At 39.0% G+C, this 22,474-nt stretch overlaps 2 protein-coding genes across 3 annotated transcripts in view; both read left to right on the forward strand.

Annotated features, from left to right (window-relative positions):
* The first annotated feature begins 1,610 nt into the window (after positions 1–1,610).
* On the forward strand, positions 1,611–14,627 carry LOC113661319 (voltage-gated hydrogen channel 1-like). The gene is made up of 6 exons (XM_027175396.2): positions 1,611–1,750; positions 11,720–11,937; positions 12,949–13,053; positions 13,140–13,359; positions 13,672–13,784; positions 14,389–14,627. Exons 2-6 carry the CDS (start codon positions 11,737–11,739, stop codon positions 14,449–14,451), a joined length of 702 nt encoding a protein of 233 aa, XP_027031197.2. The 5' UTR covers positions 1,611–1,750; positions 11,720–11,736; the 3' UTR covers positions 14,452–14,627.
* The window catches only part of hvcn1 (hydrogen voltage-gated channel 1), a 59,400-nt gene continuing 38,544 nt past the window's right edge, over positions 1,619–22,474 (forward strand). Inside the window, exon 1 of one of the 2 annotated variants that reach the window (XM_047804985.1) lies at positions 1,619–1,750. The gene's annotated coding sequence lies outside the window, so the exon portion shown is untranslated. The remainder of the gene's footprint in view (positions 1,751–22,474) is intronic. The other variant, XM_047804987.1, reaches the window with a different exon arrangement.

The following is a 22,474-nucleotide window of genomic DNA, read 5'->3' on the forward strand; positions in this document are numbered from 1 at the left end:
GCTGTGTGTGAGGAGGAGTGTAGACGTGAGGAAGGGGGGATGAGAGGGGGATAGGTCTCTGTACACCCCATTCATACCACACAGTGAACACTCAGACCCATTCATCTGAGCATGTGCTGTTGGCTAAGGAAAATGTTGAACAATTAACTTAAATATATCTTCTTTATTTTGTCTAATCATGTCTAAATCATCACACACTTGACTCAAAAAGCTTTATGAAGGTATTCTATCTAGAATTCTATCAATTCTATCTATAGAAATAGTCAAAAAGTAACCAGTAGGTAAAAACAGCAGCAGTGGACATATTTAATCTCCAGTCTCTATCACTGCACAACAAAACACTGTGTGTTCCAGTTTACTCTTTACAGGATCACTAGGATTAGAGATGTGCAGTGATTAACTGGTGCATAATAACTTCCCTCACTTTGTAATCCAAGTGGTGACTGTCACTCAGTCAAAATAAGCCTTTAAAAGTACTTCTGTGGTTTAATGATATACTTTAAAAAGGCTTTTTCATTGTCGGTACATTCACTTTTCCAAGTAAAAGACAGACTAATGGCACAAAGATCTTCCCTTGAGGATTTTGTCTTGGTGAAAGCATTTGTTCACTGAAAGGTAAAAAAAATTCTAAAAGTGTTCTTTTGTAGCACGTGCAAAAGTGTTTTAGGGATTATAATATACACAAGATAGAATAAATAATATAAACAATGTTATTTGGCGTGACATCATGACTATCTATCTGCAAATCTGCTTTTGACAATGTCCACTGCTAAAAACACTATAAAAATACAATTTAACTAAAGTGATTTAAAAAGAATGTATATGTTTTGAAAATTTAAAAAAATATATCCTTATTCTATTCTTATTTAAAATTACTGTTTAGTTGCTTTACACTTGGCATATTTGAAAAACCAGAGAATGCTCAACAGACACACAGCGACCTCTAAAGGACAGAGTGACAAAGTACATGGCAAAATTGACCACTGCCTCTCTTTCAATAATCAGATATCCTGGTCAGGGCCACTGTGCATGAGGGAATACAGCCTGGGTCGGATGACAGACAGACAGACAGACAGACAGACAGACAGACAGACAGACAGACAGACAGACAGACAGATCAAAAGGAGCATAAAAGTGTGAATTTAACTGTGGCATAGTAAGTTTAAGTATTTCAGAAACTGATGATATCCTGGGATCTAGAGTCTTTAGAGTTTACACAGAAGTGTGTAAAACATAAAACACTTACTGAGCAACAATTCGATACAGATTCAGGTTCAAGCTGTCAGGAAGGATATAGAAACTCATAGAATCACTTTTTACTACCGTGAGCAGAATAGGAGCTTAACATGAACAAAACTATGAACCATGAGGTGGACAATCTACAACAGCAGAAAACCACATCAGGATCCACTTCACACTTTAATCAGCATGTTTATAGACATTTTATACAAATTGTCTGCTTAATTGTCCACTTCTGTAAACAATAATGACATTATATAATATAATATGTATTTGATACTGTGCTACTAAAAGTGGAAGTAAATAAATCGCTATGTATGTGAACGTAAATCTGGCGCGTGCTGATCTCAGGTCTGAGAGAAGAAACATGACACAGGAGGAGTTTTTAGGAGGGTCAAAGTTTTACCCAAACAAAGGGAGAGTTTCATCTGAAGGCTGTCAACACTTTAACTTTTTAAAGACTTAAGGATCCAAACCCGAGCTTTAAATAAACCAAACGTCCGGCGGAAAGGTAACACGGATTATTCTTGTTTTTAATTCTACAGGATGCTAATGGGTTATTAATATGATGTTAATATTAACATGCCCCCCAAACCACAAAATGAAACACACAGGACAAGTTATGACGGGTCGGATGACAACCAGACTTTGATTGTGACTCGGAGAATAAAGCTTTAAAGGACTTAACATCCTACCCTGACCTTCATTAACAGAAATAGTCTGCGCGAGGTCGATTTTAAAAATTTAAATATAACCGTCACATCAACGGTTTTTAACGGATTCGTTAAGCCTTTTAATGCAGTTTATTATTATTATTATTATTATTATTATTATTATTATTATTATTATTATTATTATTATTATTATATTTACAATTATTATTCTTAATACCATTCAATAATTAATGGAGACTTAGTCCATGGACTCGTTCTATATATATATTCTGCTGGAGATCTGGTCTGATACTGTAGGTATCTTCTGATCAACTGACATTAAGAAGTTAATCTAATGTTGACAAACAAATCATACACAGAACAGACCTTTTGCTGGTATCGCTCAGTACTAGTGTTATAATAGTTAACAGATAAAGTTTTTCCAGATAAAAAAGTAGCTGCACTATCTAGACCATGCATTTCAGAAATTTCAGTGGAAGTGTACTGTATCTCGTAGGGGGCACGGTGTCTTAGTGGCTTAGTGGTTAGCACGTTCGCCTCACACCTCCAGGGTTGGGGTTCGATTCCCGCCTCTGCCTTGTGTGTGTGGAATTTGCATGTTCTCCCCGTGCCTCGGGGGTTTCCTCCAGGTACTCCGGTTTCCTCCCCCGGTCTAAAGACATGCATGGTAGGTTGGTTGGCATCTCTGGAAAATTGTCCGTAGTGTGTGAGTGAATGAGTGTGTGTGTTGTGCCCTGCGATGGGCTGGCACTCCGTCCAGGGTGTATCCTGCCTTGGTGCCTGATGATGCCTGAGATAGGCCCAGGCTCCCTGTGACCTGAGGTAGTTTGGATAAGTGGTAGAAAATGAGTGAGTGTATGTATGCATTTGCAGTATGCATTTCTTTATAATACTTCTGTCTGTGACTGGTCTAAACATAATTTTGCATGTTTAACAGAAGCACAAAGTCTGTCACTTTCTTTAGTTTTTGCAAAGCAAGATTATTCAACTATTACTTTTTTATTGAAATTATCAAAATTAAAACACCAATTATTTCCATTCAAATAACACCCAAACAACTGCACAAATAAACTTTTTTTTTATCTAACAGAATGGCTGCTATTAGAAATAGATTTTGATGTAAAAAGGAATGCCTTACGGTACATTTTAACAAAGAGGTACGAAAACACATGTATGAACACAGCCATTTAGTCATATACATGTACAACTTTTCAAACAGCAAAAGGATTTCTGAATGCCAAAGTTTTCTTATCTTCATGCAAAAATTACATCTGATCTTAAAAAGCATTTTAATTAAAACCAACTTAAAACATTGATGTGGATATGTTGCAGCATACAGTACATGGCATCGTACAGATTATCACTCATCTATATTACGTAGCACTATATCAAGTATATTTTCCTCGATGGGTAATTAGAAAACTTTTAAATTAGTATCTGATTGTTAAAAAAATTAATTTTTCCCTCAGTCCCCCTTTATGTTCACTTGCTATATCTCTCATTTCAGATCATTGGTGAGGGTGTTGCATCTCCAAGCTTTATTTAAGGTTAATCCTATCCTCTTTACATCTAAAAGAAAGAAATTGTGGCAAAGTACATATTGGAAAGTTAGTGACTTTATACTGCAGACCCTAAAAAGAAAAAGGAATATACATTTTGTTTCACTGGGACTTGAAATGGTAACAAATGTCTTGGAGTTACTTTAAGGAGAATCACTAATGTATATTTTATGATTTTGTTTACAGGAGCAGGAGGTCACCAAGCTGAGAGCACTCTTAAAGCACTACATCAAGAAAGCTCAATTTTATCTCTACAAACTGCCACATCTTCTTGATGAACTTGACAAACCAGACCCTAATGCAGGGCGTTGTACATACTTTTTTTAAATCATGTGTAACATAACAAAACAAAAAACAACATAATTCTGTACAATGACACACAAAACGAAACAAAAACTCATATAACACGACAGGTTTAAATAGAGAAACACATTAGGGATAACAAGACACAGGTGGGAAAACATGTGACCTTGAAGGAGCAGAAACACCTTCCAGCGACCCCTCTGGTGGTCTGGGTGGAAATAATCCCAGAAGTTTCTGACACAAGTAATCTGGTCCACCTTAACTGTTAATCAGGGTTCACCCTTGAAGGATGCCAAAGATTACCTACAAACTAAAGCTTCAAAATAGCAAAAGTGAGTATTAGGGTCTTTTCAAACGGCTGCTCATGTTTGGTCACACAGCAGTAGAACAGCCACAGAGTAAAGTGCTTACTGCCCACTTCAGCATGCATGAGCTCACAGATACACTTTTCTGTAATATCATTAGAAATTCGTACATTTGAGGATGACTGTCCACATCCAAGACATAAAGACATGATCATCGCACCACTATCATCAAAAATGTTGTCCTGTCATCTTTACACACCAGTACAGACTTCCAGTCACCAAAATAGTCATGTGAACCGTCAGACATCAGACAAACTACTTCCACCTCCTATGGAACGGACTATGCATTCCATAGAAGTATTGTTCCCTATCATTCACACTAAGCCTTTCATACTAAGTTTTTGTTCTCTTGACTACATATTTTGCATTACGATTTGGATTTGTTTCCTATCGGTTTTCTCTCAGTAAATTTGTTTATGGATCCCACATGCTTCTTTAAATTAAGTTCCTGATCCATACAGACGTGTATAACCTTTGGAATGTAAAAATTCCTGTTGATTCAGTTTGATCTGTGTTTGTATCAAGAATGCATTAATTCCTCTTATAACTCAGCAAGACTTTAGTTAGCTCCTGACATCTTGGTTCCTGATATCACTTTTATTATAGCAGTTATAAATAAAAAACCTTTGTTCCTCTCTTTTTAACTTGATAAGATAAAAAAACAACAACAACACACAGCTTGTCATGTAACTGAGAAAGAAACTGCAAAGCTCACTAAACGCAATCATATCAGTGATTATATAATTTTCTTATTTACTTTCAATTTGTCAGGTTAGGTTATACAAGCCCTGGTGTAAGTTGTTACTATGGAATGATCGTGTGTGTTAATATAAATCTTAGGAAACTACTGAGCTTCAGTAATTGAAACCAAATTAACACCTGATTTTATCTGATCTGATCTCTCTCTCCTTCTTTCTCTCTGTGTCATGACCTTAGAACCATTTACTTGTACTTTTCAACAATGTTCACACATCTCCGCACTGCTATAGACTTTATATTTATATTACATGCTGTACATATGCTACATATTTATCTGCACTTGTCTGTTTGCATAATTGCTTCTCTTTGCACTTCTGGTAGATGCAAAACTGCATTTCATTGCTGTGAACCTGTACTATGCAATGACAATAAAGGTTTTATCTATCTATGTATTTGTCTATATAATTTGTTTTGTCTGTATCTATCTGTCATCAGTGTGTATGCTTGATATCTCAGTGCAATGATAAAATAAATGTCTTTGAGAGCCTTTTTTTTTTTTTACAATTGAAGTCTTAACAATTGAATATTATTCATAATAATTCTTATTAATAATCTAATAATTGAAGGCTTTTGTTCTCTATTAATTCCCAGAGAAATTAGTTTCTTGACATTTCTGCTTTCATTCACATTATTGAGAAACAAATCACATAAATATAAATATTTTATCATGCAAACTAAAGAATAAATAGACATCTAGCCAAAGTGCTTTTCCACATTGCAGCCTAAACCGGTTGCTATAGTGACCAATTAAAAGAGTGAAGTTCGCACGCGCCGTTAGCAAATCCCTGATTATGGACCTATTGTTTTAACAAAATAAAAAGAAAACACAAACACATTTCGCCTTTTTCACCTCGTATTAAATTTCATGGCATTTTTATAACTTTATTGCCCATTTATGCGCTCAGTGCTGTTAATTTCTGGCGGGTTTCACGGGAGAATCAGGAGGGTTCAGCTGGAGAGGCGAAGTGTAGCTGTATGAGGTTGCCAGATTGGTTTGAGAAATCCCAACAAACTACAATATAGCAAAAAAATTGTTCATTACTGAAACATTTTCAAAACTCTTCACACAGTCAGCGAAACAGAAGTCAATGCAGACCAAACTGTGAACCATTTTTCATTGCTTTCAGACAAAATGCATTCAGTGACCGCGCTTTTCAAAATTCAGGAACTCTTTTCCCATTCGTACTCCACAACATGCAAAATACTATGTATTTTCAGCACATTTTTCTAATGCTAACACACTGCATTCAAAATTATTAAAAACACATTCAAAACAGAATGATGGCAAATTCCAAGCATTTATGCAGTAATTATTTTAAAATATTCTCAATTTTATAGCCAAAAATTATAAAATAATCATTACAAGCTTATTGCAATAAAAAAAACAACAAAAAAACAACAACAACAAAACAGTAATAGTTGTGATTTACTGTAGGATCCAAAGGTTGCCCACGAGAGGAGGGAGAGGCAGAATGCGCCGTTCTGATGCGCAAGAAATTGCCATTGTGGATATGGTAATTGCCATCAATGCAATAAAACTTCGGGAAATTCGGGAGAGAGTGCTGACAGACAATGGCACTTTTGAAAATTAAATTTTTTAAAAATATATTTCATGTATATGATTAAATCATATACTCACAAAACAAATAACATAGTACACGATTATTTTATTAAACAACCACCTTATTAAGGATATAAGGACTTATTAAGGATAAATACAAACATTTAAATATGTCAAATATTAATCTTATTTAAACTTTTTGTACTATATTTCTTATGTTCTCTAAAGCTGCTTTAAGACAATGTCCATTGTTAAAGTGCTATACAAATAAATTTGAATTGAATTGATGGCTACATATGACATATGGGGGGGGGGGTAGAAACATACTGTTAAGGAATAAATGATGACAGAAAGTGTGTGAGTGTTTAATGGAAGTCTTTGGGTGACATCATCTTCTTGTTTCTCGTGAGAACATAGATTTTAATTGGAAGAGTTGAAAACAGTTATGTTTAAAAAAAACAAAAACAAAAAAAACATGTCTTTACAGAGCTGCAAGGTCATTAAGCCTGCAAGGTCATTTTCAAGTATCTTGCAGCCCAAATTATTATGTTGTGATAATGTGAAATGAATGCCAAAATCATTTCCAAGAAATTGGGTAATTTGAGATTATGGTGGAATATGTTCTGGAAAAGACATTACAAGACTGATTGAAGTCTAATAATATCAATTGTTCCAATCTCCATGTTTAGGCTTCTGTGGCCACAATGGTCTAAATACAACAGATAATCACCATGTCACTGTACTTAGCAAACATATTAATTTAACAGGGTTAAGGAAAAGTATCATGTCTTAGAGTTGAATATATACAAGTTATGCCTAATGAAAAGATCACTAGCACTTATTCATATTCACAATATATTCATATTTGGTTGCAGAGACAATCCAGAATTAAGAAAAGCATATTTATATAAATAAAAATATTTATTTTTTACCTCTCGTCCCTTGTTTTGTTGAATCTATGGGTTTGAATTCTCAGGGCTGATTCTAGGTGTAAAATCACAGGTTGGCATTCAAATAGAAGTCCTTCTGAGCAGTAGTTAGCAGGGGATAGCTTTCAGGCCTGATGCAAACCATTCCATAATTTGGTTGACGTAAACCCCAGTCCGCCATTGTCAAGAGGACCAGGAATGGGACCTCTTTACAACTTCCTGGCTTGAAAAGTTTATTTTATGTCCAACGGTATTTGGACATCGTTCTATCACACCAATTTGTGTTTTTCCCTCAGGCTGTTGCCACAAAGTTGGAAGCACACAATTGTGCAGAATGTCTCTGTATGCTGTTGCATTACAGTAAAATATTGTGGAAACCTTCAAGAAACTACTGTAGATTATTATTATTATTATTATTATTATTATTATTATTATTATTATTATTATTATACAACAGCAAAGCGGACCATCTAGCGTAACTTATCCAGGCTTCACAGTTAAGATGAAAGTCAATGTATTAACAAATGATGCACAATCAGTCATATCAAAGGTGAATTAATTCCAACTTGGCAACCCTGATTCAACTCCTCTTTCATACTGACTGCTGAATAGACCTTCTCAGTTCAGTGTTCGCTGACAGAACTGTTTCGGTGCTTTTCCTCTCATCAGACACAAGCTGAGGTAAGTCATCACTGATTTCTCACAGCTTTCTTACACAATCAGGGTTTATTGCACTTAATTAAAGTGATGCAAGCTCCTAACACTGAAGCTCCTCAAACTGATACTATGGCATGCTTGTAAAACTACAGTAGTTGAGTTTAGGTAAAGAACACAAAAACCTCAGCTGAGATAAAGACATGCTTCTAAAACAACAGTTTATAAAAGACAAACCACAGACACATCTATAAACTCCAGTATTGCAGAAGATTTGCTTAATTTGATGGTTTGGGTTAGGTAGACTTCCAGGACTTGTTGAGTAAATTGGCATTAAAGCTTAAGTACAAATAAAAAAAAAGTTTTAATGTTAGAAATTTGTATTAAAAAGTGCTACTTTAAAGGTCAAAGCCCGATGCAACCCTCAAACACCACCGAGACACTCCAGTGTACAATAACAAGTAAACAGCATACTGAAATGGACTGTATTTAAGTATGTGTGTGTGTGTGTGTGTGTGTGTGTGTGTGTGTGTGTGTGTGTGTGTGTGTGTGTGTGTGTGTTGAACGGTACAAAGGTTTTTAGGACGCCATAGAGCATTGCTGCTGCAGTCTTTGCATTAAGGAGTGAAAAGAGATAATGTCACACACACTAATGGGGAACACACACACACACACACACACACACACACACACCAATGGGGAACACACACACACACACACACACACACACACACACACACACACACACACACACACACACACACACACACACACACAGTGAACGGACGTTTTCCATAGAAGATAAGATATGGAACATATATTGCAAGGATGTGCTCAGATTGATGTCCTTAGCTGACTGGGGTCAAGAAACCTAATGTCTTCTGTGTTGTTGTATTCTGAGATGCTTTTATGTTCTCCACAGTTTTAAAGAGTAGTTATTTATTTAAGTTTACTGTAACCTTCCTTTGAAGTCAACTGAATTTAATTTAATTGTATTTGTATTGCATTTTTACAATTGACATTGTTGACAGAAACAGAATAAAAATGGTAAAGTTTAAAATTAAGTTAATATTTATGTATGATATTTATCTCTAATGAGCAAACCTGAAAACTGGAAAAACACCCTGAGATGATATGAGGAAGAAACCTTGAGCGGTCCTGTCTACAGCAATTCCAAGAATCAGCTCGAACTAGCGACTTCATTCTCCTCTTACGTGTCCTATCAACACACAGTGTTGTAGAGTCTGTTCTGAACCACTGTGTGTACAGAGTTTACACAAAATTTGTGTAAATAACAACGAAACATGCAATGATTCAATGGCACAAGTTGAATAAAAATGGACAGTTAAAAGTAGGAAAACATGATGTCTTTTATTATTGGCTAATTATCATTGCAGCTGGGATACAAACCTCACTAGATAAAATCACTAGAATGCTACATTCAGAGTTTTCACGTATGCTTTTGTCAGCAATGTTTTTCACACTTTCATGGACACTATAAAACGTTGGTTTTTATCATAATCCCCTTGTTAGAAATACAGTATGAGCAAATACTTTAAGGGAATATATCTAATATAAGGGATATCAGATAAATTCCAGTATATTTAGGAATTTATTATTATTTTTTTTTTCAGAAAGTAACCATGCATTTTTTTTATTTATTTTGCATATATTTTGCATATATTTATACGTTTTCACATGTCAGCAATGTTTTTCTCACTTTCATGGACACAAAACTCTTTAAAACTGTGGAAATAACTATAAAGATACAATTTAACTGAAGTGATTTAAAAAGAATGTATATGTTTTACGTAAAAAATAATCCTTTCTAATTTCTTTAAAATGACAGTTTAGTTGCTTTACACTTATATTTGCTTATACACTTATAGTTGCTTATACACTTACGCATATTTGAAGAACCAGAGAATGCTGAACAGACACACAGCGTCCTCTAAAGGACAGAGTGACAAAGCACATGGCAAAAATGACCCCTGCCTCTCTGTTAATAATCACATATCCATAGGGCCACTGTGCATGAGGGAATACAGCCTGGGTCGGATGACAGACAGACAGACATTCAGACAGATAGAAGCATAAAAGTGTGAATTTAACTGTGTCATAGTAAGTTGGAGTATTTCAGAAACTGATGATATCCTGGGATCTAGAAACTTTCTTAAACAGAAGTGTGTAAAACATAAAACACTTACTGAGCAACAATTCGATACAGATTGGTTCAAGCTGTCAGGGAGGATTTAGAAACTCATAGAATCACTTTTTACTACCGTGAGCAGAATAGGAGCTTAACATGAACAAAACTATGAACCGTGAGGTGGATAATCTACAACAGCAGAAAACCACATCAGGATCCACTTCACACTTTTATCAGCATTTTTATAGACATTTTATACAAATTGTCTGCTTAATTGTACACTTCTGTAAGCAATAATAATATAATATAATATAGTATAATATGTATTTGATACTGTGCTACTGAAAGTGGAAGTAAATAAATCGCTATGTATGTGAACGTGAATCTGGCGCGTGCTGATCTCAGATCAGTCTGAGAGAAGAAACATGACACAGGAGGAGTTTTTAGGAGGGTCAAAGTTTTATCCAAACAAAGGGAGAGTTTCATCTGAAGGCTGTCAAAGTCTTTAACTTTTTAAAGACGTTCGATGCAAACCTGAGCTTGAAATAAACCAAACGAACATCCGGCAGAAAGGTAACACAGATTATTCTTGTTTTTAATTCTACAGGATGCTAATGGGTTAATATGATGTTAATATTAATATGATGTTAATATTAACATGCCCCCAAAACACAAAATGAAACACACAGGACAAGTTATGACGTGTCGGATGACAACCAGACTTTGATTTGTGGTTCAGAGAATAAAACTTTAAACGACTTAACATCTTACCCTGACCTTAGTCATTAAAATTTAAATATAACCGTCACATCAACGGTTTTTAACGGATTCGTTTGAAAAAACTATTTATGCCGCAACTCTTTATTTTGTAATTTTATTGTGACATAAATGTGGGAAAAACACAACGAAAGATGAACTTTTTTGTTTTCATAATAGTACACAACCAAACAGACTGAAGATGTCAGGAACCAGCCTGGACTTTTGGCCATGCCCTTGTTTACTCCTCTCTGCCTTTTCACACCTGTGTTAATTGTCTTGTGTATTTAACCATGCCGTGTTGCCTATGTATTTAACCATGCTCCTTGTCATCTTTTGTTGTTTGACATGTCGGGTTTTTTTTCTGTTGTGTGTCTGTTTAGTTATTAAACCTGTTTAATTTTTATGCTATTCTGCATTTGGGTCTGTTTTTATCCCCGCATCACTGACAGAAGGATTCCGCCATTTAAAGACCCTCGCTCGCCCCTCTCTGGCTGCTCAGCCGTGGGCCTCGCTCGGCCCTCTCTGGCTGCTTGGCCGTGGGCCTCGCTCGGCCCTCCTGATCCCGCTGTGTGGATCGTGTTTGTAGTTCAATTATTATTCTTAATAACCATTCAATTATTAATGGAGACTTATTCCATAGACTTGTTCTATATATTCTGTTTGAGATCTGGACTGATACTGTAGGTAGGATGACTGTACCAGTATTTTATTTTCACATTTATCAAAAGTTTTTATAGAACTAAACATAATTTATTTTTCCTTTTACAGATCTTCGTAGCTGTTAGATGGTGATCAGGCAATTTGGATTGACCATGGTCCGTTTTTTGAAGTTTTTCACGGTGGTGGGTGATGACCAAGAGGCTGTTTCAAAGTGGCATGATGAAGACCTAAAAGTCAGCGAAGACTTGGAGCCTCCAAATCTAACGACCTCACAGCTGACGTTCAGAGACGGTCTGAAACGTCTCTTCAGCTCAGAGAAATTTCAGGTACTGAAGCTGAAACGAAAAGCATCTTAACATATTCCAGATTTCTTTCTGTGCTCAGAATGATTCAATTCAATGTTTATTTCAATTCAATTCAAGTTTATTTGTATAGCGCTTTTTACAATGGGCTTTGTGTCAAAGCAGCTTTACAGAACATAAACATAGAACAGAAGGTAAACATGAGTAGAAATATAGAGAATTAATATAGTAAAAAAATCAAGATATATATAGTTCACAGTGTGTGTGTGTGTATGTATGTATGTATGTATGTATGTATGTATGTATGTATGTATATGTATTTATCCCCATTGAACAAGTCTGAGGTGACTCAGGCTGCAGTGGCAAGGAAAAACTTCCTTAAATTGGTAAGGAAGAAACTTTGAGAGGAACCAGACTCAAAGGGGAACCCATCCTAATATGGGTGACACTAGAGGGTGTGATTATAAATATACAGTCAAACAAAGTCCAACAGAATGGCTGCTATTAGAAATAGATTTGGATGTAAAAAGGAATGCCTTACAGTACATATTAACAAAGAGGTACGATAAGCATTTCATGCCTCAGCACTTAAGAATACTGTGATGTTAACATCTCAACATCATTCTGTACCCTGGCAAGACGTTTACTCTTTTTGAGTGAACCAACAATTGTGTATTTGGTAGAGATTTGTCTTATACAGTACAAGATTACATAAGATTCTTGTGACGTACACAACAAGCTTTACACAGATAAATATTGTTTCAATTAAACATAAAGAAAGTCTAAAGCATGACTCGGCCTGTCGTTATGGAAGGGAAAATATGGCTTTATTATTCATTAGCCTTAGTAAAACTAAATAAGTAAATTTTCTCCTTTTATGTTTTAATCTCTATTCATTAAATTAACCTTCATCATTTCCTGACTTTTAAATATAATAAATTCAGTTTTACTATAAAGCGGCAGTACAGCAGATAAACCTCACATGCTGTATTGTGTTCTTTATAAAGATATAAAGTTGCTCTGTCTGTGCTCTAGATAGCTGTTGTGATTCTGGTGATCTTGGATGCCTTATTTGTTCTGTGTGAGCTGCTGTTAGACCTGTCTATAATCGAAGTCGATGAGCATCACATCGCTCCAGAGGTGAGTCGAAGCAAGATCCAATTCAAATTAGTGTGTTTTTCCCTCACCAAAACTCACCACTAGTTACTCCTTTTGTCATTCTGCAGGAGTTTCACTACCTCAGCTTGGCTCTGCTCACCTTCTTCATGGTGGAGCTGGGCTTTAAGCTATACGCTTTCCAGATGGAGTTTTTCCACCACAAATTTAAGCTGTTTGATGGAATTGTTGTGATTCTGTCTTTCATCATGAATATCGTGTACATCTACAAAGAGAACGCCTTTGATGCCAGAGGCTTGCTTATCCTGGTCAGGCTGTGGATCATTAATGGTATGGATCACATGGATAAATGAAGAAAAATCAGTAAAACTTTTTTTTCAATTTAATTGTTTAGCTTTGCGCTGTTTATCTTCTGATATAAAGAGACTCAAACCAACCCATCGACTCTATTTGTGTTCTACATTTACATTTCTGCCATTTTAGCAGACACCCATTTCCAGACTGACTTACATTTTTACTGACTTACAAGTCATATAAGATTGTTCAATATAGAAATCTATGATTCTCTGTCTTTTGTGAACATACACTTCTTTTTAACACACACTGAGACATTTTGTACCCTTTCTGTTATTCCTCCTGTAGGTATTCTGTTGTCAGTGAAGAGTCAAGCTGATCACAATGTGAACAAACTGAAAGAGGAAAATGATCGCCTCCTCCATCAAATCAGCGAGCTGCAAGAGCACAAAACCGCAATGGTGAGTGTTTGACCTTCTGAACCGACTGATGACATCACATTTAGAATTTTCACTTTAAATTGATCACATATCTACATGCATATTCTGGAAAAGAGAAAATGTTTTCAGTTTGTTCTTTATGTACCACATTTACATATTTGCTTATACTACAAAAGAACAGAATAACTTCAAAACTACAACAGTTACATCTTTCTAATTAACATGAAGCTGAGAGAAGATAAACTAACCTAAATTTTATTCTTAATTTATTTTAATCTTTTTTAAATTTCTATCACTTCTAATAAGTATAGGGTTTTAAAAAACATTTTAAATAAAACCAACTTAAAACATTGATGTGGATATGTTGCAGCATACATGGCATTGTACGGATTATTGGGGAAGGTGTAGCATCTCCAAGCTTTATTTAAGGTTAACCCTATGCTCTTTACATCTAAAAGAAAGAAATTGTGGCAAAGTACATATTGGAAAGTTAGTGACTTTATACTGCAGACCCTAAAAAAAGCAGTATACATTTTGTTTCACTGAGACTTGAAATGGTAACAAATGTCTTGGAGTTACTTTAAGGAGAAGCACTAATGTATATATTTTATGAATTTGTTTACAGGAGCAGGAGGTCACCAAGCTGAGTGCACTCTTAAAGCACTACATCCAGCGTGCTCAATTTTAGCTCTACAAGTTGCCACATTTTCTTGATGAGCTTGAAAAACCAGACCCAAAATGCAGGACGTTCTCCATACTTTTTTAACCCTCCTGCAGACCTTTTCTGCATTCCTAGGAAAATTAGGAGCACCGAGTCAACTTGACCTGGTCTGTTTTGACTGCTTATAAAAAATGAAGTATATACAGTATGATACCTTTTTTCCCTCACCTTTTTTGTCGAACTTGTTTCCAACATATATTTTGCAAAAATATATGCAAAATAAACCCTTTTTTATATCCAAAAATGCCTCATTTTTAGTAAAAAAAAAACCACAGAAATTTTGAATTATTTTCACTATAGAGGCAAAAAAGTTAATGCACAATTACAGGCTGGTATATTTCAAAGCCAGGAGATTGTTTTGAAAACATTTTGAGAATGGCTCGGGAGCAAAATCAAGTGAACAAAAGTCCATACCATTTATGTGTTTTTCGGCCTTCTGTAGTTATGAAAGGGCCAAAACAGTCCATACTGCAGTATGTGAATGCTGGAGAGGGCTCTAAGCGTTCTGAGGTAGGTCGCCCATTCTATGACCCTCCGGAGACTTGCGGAGTCTGATGATGTTCCTTTGGAATCACAATAGGGTGTTTGAAAGAGTCTTTCATAGATGAAAGTCTCCCTCCGACCTCGATGAGACCGTCCGTGTCCTTGAAAATGTCTAAGTGGAACAGTTTGTTGTGATGTGGAAGCTGGTTGCCTTTGTTTAATAGTTCTATCTCTTTTCCATATGTTTGTTTTTGTACATCCTGAATGATGACATGTACTGCACATTTTTGGTCACTCACTGTAGCTGGCACACCTGATTTGACTTTCTTGGCCCTTCTTATGAGACGTGCTACAGCTTTGACTGCTTTGGACCATGACAACAACTTTAACAAATGTTCTGCAATGCTGAATGTCTCAGTGACTTCTGGATCTCCAAGAGACAGTTCCAGCTTTACACTTTGTGTTGTGGGCAGGTCCCTCTCCTAAAGGGTCAAAGTTTTATCCAAACAAAGAGAGAGTTTCATCTGAAGGCTATATATATTCTGCTGGAGATCCGGACTGATACTGTAGGTATCTTCTGATCCACTGACAAACTATAGGCAAGAAGTTAATCTAATGTTGACAAACAAATCATACACAGAACAGACGTTTTACAGGTATCGCTCAGTACTAGTGTTATAATAGTTAACAGATAAAGTTTTTCCAGATTAAAAAAAAGTAGCTGCACTATCTAGACCATGCATTTCAGAAATTTCAGTGGAAGTGTACTGTATCTCGTATGGGGCACGGTGTCTTAGTGGCTAGCACGTTCGCCTCACACCTCCAGGGTTGGGGGTTCGATTCCCGCCTCCGCCTTGTGTATGTGGATTTTTCGTGTTCATGTTCTTTTTCTAACTTCGCTCGGTGTTTCACTATGGGAATCGCTTTGGGCGTGACCAACTATTGACAGACAGGTCGACCTGCGACCAGACTCCGCCCTGTCTTTATCAGCCAGGTCGACCCCTGTCTACGTCATTCGCGCTTTCTTCCCGCGGGAGACTGCAGCAAGCTCTCTCAGCGCATCCCCGACTTGCTGATCTCGCTTAACTGTTTATTAGACAGGCCGTTATTGGACTCTGTCGCCGAACGTGACATCAGTAGAGGGATTGCGGTGAGTGACAACCGTACATCTGGAATAGCATCCGCGTCGTGGCGAGCTATTCTTACCTCCTGCTGCATGTTTAGTTACAGCGGTAGGGAGCATCTAATTTGCTTCGGTCTACACCTCAAGGCGGACCAGCTGGAGATTTTAATCCAAAGTCTAATAGGCTAACGTGTTGTGACGAGTCTTTGGACTGCGCTATGTCGACGGCAATTACGCCCGCCAAAGGGCATGAGTCGAAGACTAGGGAGGCTGTATCCCGTCCGTGTCCATCATCATGTGGAGCTACCATATCGGGCAGGGACCCTCATCCTATGTGCATTGTGTGTATGTGCCCGAAGCATGCTCAGACGTCGCTAGCAGACCCGCAGACATGCGCTCACTGTGCGTCATTGCCGGTGAAAATCTTGGAAAGGAGGCTGAAAGTGTCGGTAGCTAACCAGCAGGACCCTTGCCTGTCTGAAGCTGCCTCGACAGATATGGCCCATCCGCCGCGAGCTAGCAAGAGCTGTGTGGACATGATGGAAGCCGAGTCCCCGGACATGCCTCCGCGGTTCGATGGCCTGCTCATGCAGGTGGATGACGAACTGGCGGACGAGGACGCAGATGGCGATGCTAACTCTGACCTCCTCGATCTAGGCATGGACGACGAAGAGGAGGAAGACAATTCCCCCTTCCCACTTCAACAGTCTAGACCGCCTAGCACGACCGATTCGGCCCCCCCTGCTGACAGCAGCCTGTACGAAGTGTGCAAACGGGCCACGACGAAGCTGGGCCTGGCCTGGCCAGCCGCCAAAGCTGCTGAGGGTGCCGTGAGAGACCTCTACGATGGGAAAAGGCTGCCGCCGACCCACTCGGCAGGGAGACAGCTCTTGCCTGCCGTGCCTGCGTGTATGAAAGAGATGTCTCAATATTGGTCTAGCCCCTTTATGAGTAAGCTCCCCACCAAGGGACACTCGATGTTGGAGATTCAGGGGATGGAGGAGCTGGGGTTGGCCGGACCCCCAGCAGTGGAGCCTTCGGTGGCGTATCACCTCCACCAGAATCGACCATCTGTTTCCTCCTCATCGCAGTTTTCACTGCCGAGCAAGACGGACCGTTTGACTGCCGCGACTTTTCAGAGGATGTACAAGTACGCGGGGCAGTCCGTATGTTCGCTGAATGCTGTGACTTTACTGTCGGCATATCAAGCGGAGATTTTGGAGGAGATGGGGCGGCAGTTGGACTCCGGTGTACCGAACCCGGCATTCTTTTGCGGCCGCGGCGGCTAGGAACCGTCTGCCCCACCCCGAGGAAAGGAAGAAGCGTGCGACCTGATGCACAGTTTTTCCCCGGTCCTTCTCTCTCCGCCGGCGAAGAGAAGAAGGCGGGAGTTCAGCCCTTCTGTTCTGAGTTTGTTAGGGGCTCATTATGTTCGCTCTCCTCCAGTTCAGTGAAGAGAGGGAGGTCAGTGCCATGTGCAGTGTCACCAAGCACTCACACACACAGGGGAATTGACATTAAAACATGCATTATCGCAGCCAAGCCACGGGCTGAGGGCGATATGCTCCCCAAGTTCAAGACACATGACAATAAATCGCACTATCGCAGCCAGGCAAACAGCCGAGGGCGATATGTTTAAAAAATCCCGGAAAATGCAAAGACATGAAAGGTGCTCCCCCAGTCCCACCGCTGGGGGCAGTGCTCACTTCCCCGTCAGTGGGAGCCCGCTCGGTGCATGTGATGACGTCATCAATGCGCGACGATGGCGGGGAGGAAGTGTACGGGGGCCTTCTCTCGACCCGCGTAGCCAGCTGGCGCGCATGCGTGGTTCACCCGTGGGTTTTAGCAACAGTTTCACGGGGATACAGGCTCCAATTTGCCATGAAACCGCCTCGTTTCAACGGGCTGATCATGTCGGTGGCCAAGGGAGAATCGGCTCGTGTGTTGACGGCCGAAATCGAAACCCTCCTGCACAAGCAGGCAATCAGAGTGGTACACGGGGGGGAGAGCCGTCAGGGCTTCTATTCCCGTTATTTTGTAGTTCCAAAGAAGGGCGGCGCAGTCCTCCGTCCCATTTTGGATCTGCGTGTATTAAACAGGCACCTCAGAAAGTATTCATTCAAGATGCTGACACACAAGGTGCTGTGTCGATCGATTCATCCGGGTTTGTGACGATAAATCTGGCGGACGCGTATTTTCACATAGATATTTATCCCTCTCACAGGAAATTCCTCAGGTTTGCATACCGGGGCACAGCATACGAATTTCAGACTATACCGTTCGGGCTGTCATTAGCTCCGAGGGTTTTTACCAAATGTGTGGAGGCAGCCCTGTTCCCGTTGAGGGACAAGGGCATAAGGATATTGTCTTACATAGACGATTATCTGATATGCTCGTCGTCGAGGGGGCAAGCCATAAAAGACGCAGAAATTGTCCTGAATGACTTCAGAGACCGGGGTTTCAGGATAAATATGATGAAGAGCAGGCTGGTGCACTCTCAACATACTGAGTATTTAGGGCTCAACTTGGACTCCCTGTCGTATCGAGTCACATTGACGGAAGAGAGAGTAGCGTCTTTCACACAATGTCTCGCTCGTTTTCAGAGGGGACGAGTGGTCCCGTACAAGCTGTGCTTACGAATGTTGGGGCTTATGGCTTCGGTGGTCATGGTGGTGCGTTTGGGGCTACTCAAAATGAGGGATTTTCAGCGCTGGATTGCGTCTATGCTCTCGCCGGCATCTCAGCCGACCGGTGAGAGTCAATCATGCGTGCGTCGAACCGCTCAGACTCTGGAAAGCCCCTGTGATGCTCAGATTGGGGATTCCCTTGGGGGCGGTGTCATCGAGAGTAACTATGACAACGGACGCATCCTTAAAGGGTTGGGGAGCAACCCTAATGGGCAGGGCTGTGAACGGTGCGTGGCCGCAACAGCTGATGCACAAACATATAAATTATTTGGAGCTATTGGCGGTGTGGCTGGCACTGAAACATTTTCTGAGTTTCCTCAGTGGTCGGCATGTTTTAGTGAAAACAGACAACACCACAGTGGTTGCTTACATCAACCGTCAGGGGGCACACGCTCCCTTCGGCTGCATCGGTTGGCGACAAAGCTGATCGTGTGGAGCGACACACGGCTTCTGTCTCTCCAGGCAACTCACGTTCCGGGGATCTTGAACAGAGGGGCAGACTTAAACAAGAAGAAAGGGGGGGGGGGGGTCATGTCCCCCCCAAACGAGGGTTGTTAAAAAAATTATTTAAAAAATATCGCACTCTCTATTGTGAAAAATGTATGTATGTATACCTAAATAATTGTGTAAGTAGAAAAAAAACAATCAACGCAAAAAATGCATTTAGAAACAGTTGAGTTCCCCCCCCCCCTTCCTCACAGTGGTTTGACCCACTGCGTGCTTTCCCAATCATCTCACCTAGTCTGCATACAGGTGTGTGGTTGTGGCTCAATTAATGTTAAACTCCATTAAGTCGGGGATTTTAGTCACCTTAAATAAAGCGATTCTCTTTAATGTAGTTGATGCAGATTCAGTCATAATTTAGTTGCTGCAAAAATGCTGATTACCGATGTAATTTTCCATGAATCTGCTATATTAGTGATTAAAATATGACTTATCTAGTTAACGTTAGCTTGTTTACAATAGCTTGTTAACGTTAGCTTGTTTACAATAGCTTGTTATCGTTAGCTTGTTTACAATAGCTTGTTTACAATAGCTTGTTATCGTTAGCTTGTTTACAATAGCTAGTTAACGTTAGCTTGTTTACAATAGCTTGTTAACTTTAGCTTGTTTACAATAGCTAGTTAACATTAGCTTGTTTACAATAGCTAGTTAACATTAGCTTGTTTACAATAGCTTGTTACATAGTGCACTGTAACTAACACGCCAAAGCCGTTTCCCACGCAGTGTTTTATTTAGGACGATTTGGCATAATGTTAACTTAACATTAACGGTCACAATAGGTTTAGCATATTTACTAAATGAGCACTGTGCTATGTCCGAACTGACCTCACTGTATTTTTTGTATAATCAATTTCTATTCTGTTCTTAAGTGTCTTAATTAATTTTAAATCAAATTTTAAACCTTTTTTAATTACTTGTTTTTATTGTTGTGATTATTTTTTTTAATCATAGTTTTACTTTCTTTGTGTAAAGCACTTTGAATTACCATTGTGTATGAAATGTGCTACAGTATAAATAAACTTGCCTTGCAGAGACTAGATAAAATGACGGAGAAAAGTAAAATTTGAACCTGCGACAAACTTTGAAAATAACCGTAATGACACGTCTCCATGCTACAATAATAACGATAAAAGCAAAGTTTTTCACTGTGGGGACATACAGTGTCTTTATAAGTACAATTTGACTGTATTATTTGTGTCTCCCCCTTCAAAAATTGCTCATGAGAAATTTTATATTTATTGTCCCCCCCTACTGTTAAAGGAAATTTATGCCCATGCTTGGGATCATATCTTCTTTGATGATTACATCATTTATTCTGAGATTTCGGCGAGGAGTATGCCACTTTTGGCGCGTTGAAATGTTAAGAAGATACTCCTTCTTCCAGCGACTCCAAAACTGCTTGACTAAGTATTGGACTCTATGCCATCGTTTTGTAGCGTACATGTCTTCTTTGACAAATTTTCCTGGAGGTGGAAGTGCAACATCAGACTTCATCAATATTAAATGGTTTGGAGTCAGTGGTTCAAGTGAATCTGGATCATTAATGCTATCCACCGTTAGTGGACGACTATTAACTATGGCCATTGCTTCGTAGAACAGTGTTTTGAGTGAAGCATCGTCAAGCCTACCTGGGCACTGAGCAAGTGTGGCATTGAGTACATTTCGCACTGTACGAATTTGAAATGCCTCCAGCGTGAGATGCATAGGGAGCATTAAATACAAACTCGCATTGTTTCTCAGAGAGAAACACTTCCAGAGCTTTGGGGTCAACTTGTTTCATTAATTCTTTGAGCTCATTTCTGGCTCCCACAAAGTTGGTACCATGGTCACACTGAAGTTTACGTACTGCTCCTCTAAGACTGATAAAGCACCTCAAGGCATTAATAAAGGCATCTGTGGACAAATCTTCAATCATTTCAATACAAACTGCACGAGATGATAGACAAGTGAATATTAGGTCATATCTCTTGTATTCCTTGCGAGTTCTCTTTATGACAAATGGCCCAAAACAATCCATGCCGCAGAATGTGAAGGGAGCAGATACTTCAACACGTTCTTTGGGAAGTTCTGCCATTCGCTGTTCTTCTGTTGGTCGTCTAAGTTTTCGGCATTGCACACACTTGTGTATCAGCTTCGCAACTGACTTACTGCCTCCAATGATCCAAAATCCATTCAATCTAAGCTCCATTTGAGTTTGTTTTCGACCCTGATGAGAAACCTTGGTGTGGTAATTTGACAGAATTAGATTGTTGATGTAACTCTCCTTTGGGAGAACCACTGGATGTTTTAGTTCGGGACTGAGTGACGACCTTTTCAGTCTTCCGCTTTTTTATCCTTGCAACAACCTTTAGAAGCATTGACCAAGAAGAAAATCGACTGAAACGACTAAGAAAGCGCGTACTGTTGCTGATTGTGGTCACAAATGTTTGGACTGATTTAACTTCAGGGTCACCAACAAGCAGGTTGACAGATGTGTATGGTGTTGGACTTACTTCTTGTTCCCACAGAAATTTGGGTCCTGATAACCAATTCGATGAAGAGATGTCAGAGGCGTGAAGCCCTCTAGAGGCGTGATCAGCTGGGTTTTCTGTTGTATTAACATAATGCCAGTGCAGACGGTTAGCAACGAATACATGAAACCTTCGTGCTTCATTGTTAATGTATGCCAGAACAACCTGTGAATCTGTCCAGAAGAACTCTTCATGTCAAGCTCTGTTTTCAGCATGACACTCATTCTTGCAGACACAACAGCTGCTGCAAGTTCCAATCTCGGTATACTTGTGATTTTTGTAGGTGCAACTCTGAACTTATCACCAAACTGCAATGCACTTCATTCTTGTCATTTTTGAAACGGAGATAAGAGCATACTCCATATCTGGCATTACTTGCATCTGAGAAATGGTGCAGGTCCGTTTTGATGATTTTATCGAAAGCAGTTGGGTGATAACATTTTGGTATAGCAACTTCCTTAAGCCTTTGAAGTCCATTTTTCCAATCCTCCCACCGTGACCATAATTCATCAGAGAACATCTTCCCCATTTGAGTTGAATTTATGAAGCCGTAAGCCTCCACGTTTACACAGTGCTTGAGCATCAACGATCAGTTCTTTGGCTTCATTGACAGACCGAACACTGGTCAAACCATCGTCTACATAGAAGTTCTTTTCGACAAACACTGAGGCTGATGGGTGTTT

The sequence above is a fragment of the Tachysurus fulvidraco genome, chromosome 20, assembly GCF_022655615.1.
Source record: "Tachysurus fulvidraco isolate hzauxx_2018 chromosome 20, HZAU_PFXX_2.0, whole genome shotgun sequence".
NCBI lineage: Eukaryota > Metazoa > Chordata > Actinopteri > Siluriformes > Bagridae > Tachysurus > Tachysurus fulvidraco.

Coding starts and splice junctions, on each gene's coding strand:
- LOC113661319 (XM_027175396.2), top strand. CDS start 11,737: ATGGTGATCAGGCAATTTGGATTGACCATGGTCCGTTTTTTGAAGTTT. Junction 13,054..13,139: donor AGCATCACATCGCTCCAGAG/GTGAGTCGAAGC, acceptor GTCATTCTGCAG/GAGTTTCACTACCTCAGCTT. Junction 13,785..14,388: donor AAGAGCACAAAACCGCAATG/GTGAGTGTTTGA, acceptor ATTTGTTTACAG/GAGCAGGAGGTCACCAAGCT.